General features: G+C 46.3%; 1 protein-coding gene across 1 annotated transcript in view; it reads right to left on the bottom strand.

The window, feature by feature from the left end:
* Prep (prolyl endopeptidase) overlaps positions 1-4,135 on the bottom strand; it is a 91,802-nt gene extending 87,667 nt beyond the window's left edge. Inside the window, exon 1 of the mRNA XM_021204308.2 lies at positions 3,936-4,135. Within this exon, the coding sequence (XP_021059967.1) occupies positions 3,936-3,980 (45 nt within the window). The 5' untranslated portion in view covers positions 3,981-4,135. The remainder of the gene's footprint in view (positions 1-3,935) is intronic.
* Positions 4,136-10,000: the final 5,865 nt, after the last annotated feature.

The following is a 10,000-nucleotide window of genomic DNA, read 5'->3' as shown; positions in this document are numbered from 1 at the left end:
CCACTCTCTAAGATCATGCCTGAAGACACAAATCTAAAAGTAAAAACCACTACACAGTCTCTCCACGAGTAGGGTCAAGATTAATCTGGTTAACTAAACCCCATTACCAGCTTCTCCAGTCTAGGCTGTGAGCGATACCAGCACGCTGGGGTAAGGCTGCTTGTATTGAGCTGCAGGAATGTTACCTCTATCACACATGGATCTCTAACCTGTATCCCTGCTTTATGCAGTCATAGCTGGAGGCTAGGGCTAGTCCCCAAGGAGGACTAACTCTCCTGGGAAAGGCAGCCTCAGCGTCCCCTGCCTATACCACCTGGCTGTCTGCGTTCCTCCCTACCTGGAGTCACCTGAGAGACATAGAGGACACATAGAACAGGCTGGGTGAGCAGGAAAGGGTTTCATTATACAATCGACAGACCTGAACAAGAGACTGAAAAACAGACGACACCTGCTCCTCAAGGGTCTACACTATGCCAATTTTCCACCTTCATCACTTAATGTTGGTTGATCGCCATTCAATCAAAGCATTTTAAGATCTTCTCTTCTCTGCAACAAGTCTTTCTCATTTGACACCTTGAGTGGATAGATAATAGGCTTATAATAAGAACTTTCTATTTGCTGTCAATACAGAAATCACAGTTCAGAAGGTCCTCTCGGGTACTCTGGCCGGCACAGGATTGAGCAACATGCCTGCAGCGATCCACACTGAGAGGTAAGTCTGCAGCCAAACCAGCCAGGAAGCCGTGAGTCCAGACCACTTTAAAAATGTCCTTGGGCAACCCCCAAGCTGAACTTCTCACAAGGGCAAAAGTTAACTGGGTTGGCAGCTCCACGGTTAGAGGACAGTGTTACTAGGATGAGTGTTTCTTCAATTTTCACAACTGTGCTATGCAAAAAAGGGTGAATTTATATAATAATAATAATAATAATAATAAAAACCTATTGATATTTCCATGTTACAGATTGCAAAACACAGATTCGGAGGTAAATAAGAACGAAGGTCAGCGGATTTATTAAGCACAGGCAGGAGACTGTGAGTTAACATCATGCCACAGATATCATTCATATTAATTTATCCAACCCTTGATGTGAAATAATGAAAACTAAAGAAGGAGCTAAGGCAATCAAGGTCGGGGACATTAATAAGTGGGGTGCAGCACCACTGTGGCTGACCCCAACATCATTCTTCTATGTCCTGAGGTACATAGGCTTGACCAAGTGTATGACCGGGCTCGAACTCAGAACCCAGCGCATCATATCCTAGACTGACTCCAAAATGGTCCTTAATAGGATACAAATAGCTCTGTCCTCCCAGATATCTGGAAGTAATCTTAGTAATCTCGAAGACACTAACCAAGACAAAATTCGGATTCGCTAGGATGCTCCCACTGTCAATCCAGAGCCAAAGCCCACAAGGTCCTCTTCCTAGTTTTCCCCCCTTTATTAGACTCTACTTTAGTAGACTCTCATAGCTACACCCCTTGAATAGTTACATACATATGATTCGTCGTGATTTAAGTCTGGAAACCACCCTTGCCCTTCCCAGAAGCTGTGAGAGGCTTGATAAGACACGTCTCTGCTTCCTGCTGTTCCTGCGCCTGTCGATGGAGCTCAGACTGGTGCACACTGCAGCAACCCCACAAGCCAGGAGCTGTGTCTCCCAGCTGTCTGTTTCCAGCTTGACCTTCCGTGGATGGTGTGGTCATGAGGGTCTTCCTGCATCCCACAAGTCAATTCAGTTTTACAGCTATTCGGACTTGCACAACCATGGCTTTATTTTCACCTCAAGAGTCGGGAACGTCCATTCTCCCTTAGCCAGACAACTCCAAGCTCAATTAGAAAATTATTTCCTCCTCCTGACAGAAATTAGCCCATCCTTTTCTGTGTTCTCCTCTAACTCAGCAGCCCTTTATGAGGGCTTGAGTGTCCTGCAGGTCGCCTAAATTCTCTGACCTGTTAGATACATAACAATGACATAGAATAGGCGATGGCAGTACATGACATTTTCTGCTCATGAAGACACATGAGCTTCATGCTCAAACTCCATATTCAGGGGAAACATATAAACATGGCTGAAAGATGGTAGCCAAGAAACAGAACTACAGAAATCTCCAGCATATACTACAGGGGGCCAAGACCACCGTCCAAAAGTTATAATCAAGCCAATATGAAGTCAAGCCTACCATCTGGTAGGAAAATGCCACCCAGGTAGATTAGCAGGCCAACATCAGTACTCCGTAAAGCCAGAGGCTAGACCTGGCTGGTCCTCCTTCACCAAGGCCACAGGCTTAGGGGTATCAGGAGACCTTCAGTGAGAAGGAACTAAATTCTAAACACTCCTTTCACAGATGTGTCTAAACTTTTAGAAAACTTCATAAAGTCCCTACTTAACCCTTTCAGGAACTGTTAAATATTGATAAACTACAAGATTGGTGCAGATTGGAGTAAGGAAAAATTAAGCAAGAGCCAACACTACCTTCACTCCACTCCCAGGTTCAAAAAAAAAAAAAAAAAGAAAGAAAGAAAGAAAGAAAGAAAGAAAGAAAGAAAGAAAGAAAGAAAGAAAGAAAATCCTAAGACTATATTTATCAAAACCACAAAATGGTAGTTATATATACACACAGGTATAATGCATATTATTGATAACATATATATGTATACACATGCTAACCTAAAAACTGAAAGACACTCAAGACTCAGAGTCTGAACAGTGTCACATCTTTGTACCTGGCTCACTGTAGAGCTCCACCATCTAGACAAGTCAAGGCCTGTCAGCTGTAGTAGTCCATGTATAAAAGGGGGCCTCACACAAGACCTCACAACAGAAGAGACTTGCCCAATGTCACCCAGACAGTGAGGGCCAACAACAACGGCATTCAGGTTGTCTAAGGGTTAACCAGTCCCCTTGAAGATGAATTCAATGAGCAAGCAGTTGAACAGACTGAGAAACATGGTTACCAGGTGGTCACCCGTTAATGCAGCAGAGATAATTGGGACGTTCACTTGAAAAGGAGATGGTCTTTAACACCTGAGACTTTACCTCCTGTGATGTGCTGAATTCTGAGTACATTTTCTGTCATGAATCAGATCAAAGTAGACAGGGAAAAAAATAGAATGGTATTAAACAAAAATATTTTTACTTTGATTCTATTTTAAGTAACCTGAGAAACCAGGTTGTGACTACAGGAATTAGGGACCTAATGTTTGGATTCAATCCACTTAAGTCCCAAACTACTTTTTACATACACCACACACACACACACACACACACACACACACACACTTCTGAATTTCACTAGCTGGGTCTCAAGTTACCTGCAGTTCACCTGCAGCTTAGGTAAACAGAACTCCCAGTGGGGAAAACTTTCCGTGCAAAAGGCCACCTTTCTTAACTTTCTTAAGCGAACCTGGCTGGCCTCAGCACACTGTGGGCCCACTGCTCCTTCGCCAACACTGCCTCCTTATTTGCATCCCAGCAGCCAACGCCAGGCACCCGATTCAGGACAGCACAGCCTTAAAGCGCAATGAATGAGTTTCAACTCTAAGGACTTAATTCCAAGTTCTCAAAGTTTGCTTTTGTTTTCAAATCTTACATCATTTTTCCCACGCACACACACCAGCATACACTTCGTGCTACCACCATATTTAAGCCAGACTTGCGTCTCCTCTTAGAAACACAGGGGTACGTTCTGGCTGCCCACTGGCCCCAGACGCCCATGCCTGCCCGAGGGGTCTGTCCTTGGGACCGAGCGGCGTAGACCACGGGCGTGGGCACGTGGACCGAGGCCGCCCGCCGGCTTCAGGCTGGGAGGAGCCCCGCGACCCGGGCGGCTCCGCAAACAAAGGCCGGGGAGCGGCGCGGGGCGAGCGGGGGCTGCGGGAACCGAGCTGCGGGCGGCGCGGGCCGGGGGGCGCGGTGAGAGCGGGGTACTCACGGAGGTCTCGTCGCGGTACACGTCGGGGTACTGGAAGGACAGCATGGCCGGAGCCGGGCGCGGGCTGAAAGGGGGGAAGTGCGGGCGAGGCTGGGCGCGGACTGCGGCGGAGGGAGGGCGGCGTGCGAGCGGGCGTGCGAGCGGGCGTGCGAGCGGACAGCGGGCGGGCCGGCGTGCACGGGCGGGCGGACTCACGGTGGGGCAGTGCGCCAAGCAGGAAGACGCTGTCGGCAAGGCCGGGAGCCCCTCCCCGGCGGGCGGGCCCAAGCAGCGACAAGAGGGAGCGGAGTCGCCGCGCGGGCGCCAGAGCGGGCGCACAGCTCCCTCTGCAGGAGCGCCAGCCGCGCCCGGGCGCACGGAGGAAGGAGCACGCTGGCGACGCCGCGCCACGCCGCTCGGCGACCGGCCTCCCGCAGCCCCGCGCTCCTCCGCCTTCCCCTCCTTCGCGCCCAGGATGGAAAACTTTGCCTCTTCCCTGACCTAGGCCGGCTTTCCCCAGCCCGTCCGCCCGCCCGCCGGCCACTCTGGATATGGAAGAAGAAATGCTTCAAGGTGATCGTGAAGGAAGCACACCTTCCTCCCTTAACCCTTGATGGACTCGGGAAGCTCGGCCTCCAGGCTGGGGAGATTCTTTGGAGGTGTTGCCAAGACAATGGATGACCCCTTGTTGGAGATTTACTGACTGATGGGGAGCGAGGTGAAAGAACTTCTGGTTACCTAGGGTCCTTGTCTTACCCTATGGCTCCTCCCTTCTGCTTCGGGTTTTGTATTTTGAGCAATGCTGTTCCTGTGTTGGAAAGAGACAAGATAGCGGCCTGATCTCAAACGCATGGAGATTGACTGACTACACTTCTCTATCCATGGGCCTCCTTTGTGGGCCATCCAGAAGAGGCTTTGCAGCCTCAATTCTCAATGTGTATAGTGTGTCCCTGCCTTCCTACGTGCTGTGGGAAAGACAGGGCCATCAGTAAAAGTCTGCCTTGGAGGAGAATTCTCACTGTTGGTTTCTACCTGTCAAGGCTGATGTTGCAGGCTAGCAATACTGAACCCAGACACCAGGGGCTGCCAGACAGTCTAGCTCCTGCCATCTCTGAGTGCTTCATAAAGATAATCCCAAGGACACTTGACTCAGAAAATCCCCAGGTAACAGTTGATGCCTCATTAAATGTTGATTTGAAAACCGTTATTGTCCCAGTTTTACAGTTGAGATAAACTGGAACTTTGTTTTGCTCAGTTTCACAAATAGTAGGGGTGGAGCAGAAAAGGGAGCTGGGATTCAGTCTCTGAGGCTAATGTTTCATTTCTGCCTGTCTGATGTCTTCCCCCTCAGAAGGCATACAGAGATGCAATCTGTATGTAGTTTACAAGGGCATCCTTTTTAGCAAGAGAAACTTGAGTTTGACGACTTATGCTAGAAAGACAGAAGTGTAGCAGCAGCTCATTATTATCACCATCATTATCGTTATTATCATTGTCCCTGTTGCTGTGATAAAAACTCTTTGACAGGGCTGGAGAGATGGCTCAATGGTTAAGAGCACTGACTGCTCTTCTGAAGGTCCTGAGTTCAAATCCCAGCAACCACATGGTGGCTCACAACCATCCGTAACAAGATCTGATGCCCTCTTCTGGAGTGTTTGAAAACAGCTACAGTGTACTTACATATAATAAACAACTTTTAAAAAAGATGTATTTAAAAAAAAAACAACAACAACAAAAAAAAACCTCTTTGACCAAGAAAACACGGGGAGGAAAGGACTTGTTTTTGCTTGCAGGTCAACCTGACTCCTTTGTTATACATCCCAAGCCTACCTGCTTGCTCATGGATGGTACTTCATGGATGGAAGGGCTCGGCCTTCCTATAGCAAATAGCAATCAAGAAAATGGCCCCGCAGACATGCCCAAGGCAGATCTGCCAGAGACAACTCTTCCATTATTCCTTCTCCCCCTGTGTGTGGAGCTGACAAGCCAGGACAATACCCAGGGAGGAATAGAGCCTCAGATATCATTCACTTTCTTTCCTTAGAGTCAGCCATGTGTCCAGCTCCTTGGACCTTGAAGGCTGAGAACCTGTACTCCCTGACTGTATACCCTTCCTGTTTTCCAGGTTCTAGATCTGTGCTGTCCCTTTAATCCGGTAACAAACTCCACTTAACAGATACAGAAAATCCCAGCCACCTTAAAGGTCCTAAGGCACCCAACACTAAGACAGGACCAAGGTTCCCTTACTTCAGTTGGCCCTAAAGTCCACCTCCTCTGTTAACAATGAAGTATTTGAACTGTTTTAGAAATGGAAGTGTTATCTCCAGAATAAAGACCAGAGTGTCAGCCAGGCGGTGGTGGCGCATGCCTTTGATCCCAGCACATGGGAGGCAGAGGCAGGCAGATTTCTGAGTTCGAGGCCAGCCTGGTCTACAAAGTGAGTTCCAGGACAGCCAGGGCTATACAGAGAAACCCTGTCTCCAAAAACAAAAACAAAAAAAGAAAACATACAGAAAGTCCAAGCTAAGTGTGCTTAACTGAATGGTTCCCCCGTATTCACTCAAGAGAGATTGCTCTGCAACTGACTGCATCAGAGTTGTCTGTGAAAACTCTGTGACAAAGGGCCATCTTTGAAGGAAAGCCTCCGCACATGATTGTAGAAAAACCTAACTTAGAGGCCTTCTGAGATTAAGTCAACCCTAACGTAACTCAACCAACAGTCAGGCGAGGTATCTCTACTGCCTGTAGGCAATGTTTCACTCTTCTGGCCTCCGTATTGCAAGGAGCTCCAAGCCCGGAAATTACCTTTCCTAAGTTTCCCTGTTAGCTTGTTTCTTGCCAGATTCTATCAAGAGAAGAAAGATTGAAGGGGAGGAAAGGGAGACACTTTTTTCTTGCAGCTGAGGTCTGCTGAGGACAGAAACCTGCACATCACGGTCCTCTGGGTCCCAACAGTCCAGGTGGGTCGGTCAGGTAGGGAGTGGGGGGCGGGGGTGATGTCCCGGAAGCATCTGCAGCTGACGGAGCAATTTCAAAGGGATGGAAGGGATGGAAGATTGCCCGGCTCTTGCAGAGTCTGAGAATGCAAGGCAGCAGCAGTAGCCAATGCATTCTATTCACTTCTGTTTGAAATGTCTAGCATAGTTCCAATTTGTCTTCCTTGACACCCTTCACTACAAATATAAGAAATAAGAAATGACAAAAAGCATATTTAGGCGGTCTGAGATATATTAGAAAAATCAAACATAGAGCATGAATAGCAAGATAATAAATGTTTCAAGGGAGAAAAAGACAAACAAAAAACAAAACAAAACAAAATCAGTAAGTTGCAAGGAAGTATAGAAATGACCATCTGGATGGGGAAACAAAAATCAAAGTTTTAGACATCAAAAACAAATTGTTAAAGTAAAAGGTTACAGATGGGTTTAATGTGTACCTAGAAGTTAAAGAGAGAGTTTATAAACTGGGAGCAAACTATACAACATGGGCAAGATGAGGAAGCAAGGGGTAGAAAGAAAAGAAGCCATGAAGTATAAGAGTAAAGACAACTATTAAAAATCTCTGCAGTTTAAGGGAACACATGGCCTTTAAGGAGCCATGAAAAGGCAGGGCAGGTGCTGAGAAAAATATTTGCTACACAGAAGAATTCCTCTTCAGCTGAAATATGGATAAGCAACCCAACAGGAAAACAGAGATAAGTTACAAACATGCAATTGTGTAAATGGAAACAGTTAGCAAACAGTCAGAGATGAACAACTACACTAAGAACTTGGAGAGTTAGGCATGGTGGTGCAAGCCTTTAATTCAAGCACTTAGGGGGCAGAGGCAAACCAGTCTGGTTTAAGCATTGAGTTCTGTGCCAGCCAGGGCTACCTGGGGACTTTGGGGACAGGCAGGAGTTTGGAGAGGTGGGGGTAGGAGAGAACTGGGAAAACAGAAATCACTGTCATAATGAAGTTTATTTTCTAACTATTCAGGCATTAATTCTCAGATTCATAGAGAAGACCCAATTCTGCCATTGTGAGCCAGATTTGAAGCAAGTTTCACTAAGTTAAATACTGGCCAGGTAAATGGACTCTAGAAAGGTCCGCTCCCAGGAATTCTCAGCCGAGTGGCTCAGAGACACATGTTGAGGGTTTTGTTTTTCGTTTTGTTGTTGTTGTTGTTTTGATGAACACAGCCATTTGGTTGCCATATTTTCATCTGTGGCTTTATTGTTATTTTCTTACAACTACAGCTCCTAGCTTTCCAGGAAGTTACCTGGTTCTTGAGCTGGTGGGGCTTACAGGTAAATTTCTAGTCTTACAAAGAACATAGGAAACACGTACCAAATTTTGAGGATGCAAATCTTACATGGTGCTGATGGGAACTCAAATTGCTACAGTCACATAAGATAAATGGAAAGAAACATTAAGTGGTATAATCATGAGAACCAAATGTACCATCATAATTAAAGTTTTAAATTTCTCAGTGGTTTGGTTTGGTTTTTCGAGACAGAGTTTCTATGGGTTGTAATTTTAATTTTTTCAAAGACCTGCTTTTAATGGTTCTTAAATGCTTTAACCTCTCTTTTAGCCCACCACCCACTAGAGGTAGTAGGAAAGAAAGGATATGGGGTAACGGTAGGGGGCGGGGGGGGGGGGAGAAGTGAACCTGTTTAGAAAGGTTCTTTGGAGCAACTCCTGTCTGTGTTGTTTGGAAATTGGCAGTTCAGCTCACAGGTTAACAGCGGCAGCTCCATCCACTTGCACGTTACAGACACACCAGCAGTCAAGTTCAGTAGAGTCAGAGGCCTCAGCCTTGGCTCGAGTCAGCAGGAGGGACACCAGGAGAAGTTCTCAGCTGTGCCTCTCTCAGGGAATCAACCATCAGCAAAGATGAGACCCACAAGCATTGTACAGCTAGCTGTGCCAGCAAGCCAAGCTCTGTCTCTGGCACCATTGAGTCCTATTTACACCTCCAAACGTCACGTGTCCTCCACAGGCCTTGCCTCAGCAGGTGTCTTTCCTCAGCAAGTGTGTCTGTCTCACTTTGCCAATCAGCCCAAGTCTGAGGAAATGGAAAGAAAGTGCAGCACACCATCAGAAGTTTTTTTTGGTGTGGTTCTTTCTATGGAGTCCTGGCAAATGCAGCTCAATGGAAGGCAGACCAATACAAGCGTATTGTTAACAAAGAATCCCTCATCATTGCTTTAGCAGAACTTCCTTTCACCTGTGTCTAATTCAGCTTAATGTTCCTTTATGACTCTGCCTTAATCTTCACCTATGTCCACTTCTGCTAAATGTTCCTTCATGTGTTTACCCCGGCAAAACACCATCCAATCAACTTTCCTAAGAACCCTTAGGTTTCCACGTCACTGGATAGCCCAGGCAGACTTGGAATTTTCTCTGTAGACCTGACTGGCTTTGAACTTACAGATTCACTTGGCCTCTTGAGTACTGGGATTAAAGACATGTGCAAATTTCTCATTGTTTTTGTTTTTTTTTTTTTTTTTGGTTTTTCGAGACAGGGTTTCCCTGTATAGCTCTGGCTGTCCTGGAACTCACTCTGTAGACCAGGCTGGCCTCTGCCTCCCGAGTGCTGGGATTAAAGGCATGCGCCACCACGCTCGGCTAAATTTCTCATTGTTAAAGAGCAAACAGAGAAGTCAATTAGTTACAAAAAGAAAGGAAGGAAGAAAGGAGAGAAGAAAGAGAGAGAGAGAGAAAAGAATATACGCATACACCCCAGATTAAGGGGCTCAGCAGTTAAGAGCACTGGTTTGTAACGACAGTTCCAATGGATCGGCCCCTTCAGACATGCATGTGGTTAATACGCGCGCGCGCGCGCACACACACACACAAATACATATAGACAAAGCACTCATACGTGGTATATCAAATTATGAAAAAAATATGCAAGGTTGAGAAAAAATGATTGATGTCCTATTTATACCTAACAGCTACGAATTGTTTTGAAAAACAAATAGAATATTGGACAAATACCTCTAACATAAGAATTTACCAAAGAGCTGATGTTTAACAGTGAATGATGCTGGTTTTTTTTTCTTTATTTACATTTCAAATGCTATCCAGAAAGTTCCCTAT

This window comes from Mus pahari, chromosome 9, assembly GCF_900095145.1.
Source record: "Mus pahari chromosome 9, PAHARI_EIJ_v1.1, whole genome shotgun sequence".
Classification (NCBI taxonomy): Eukaryota; Metazoa; Chordata; class Mammalia; order Rodentia; family Muridae; genus Mus; species Mus pahari.
This window is presented reverse-complemented; position numbering and strand designations above follow the sequence as displayed.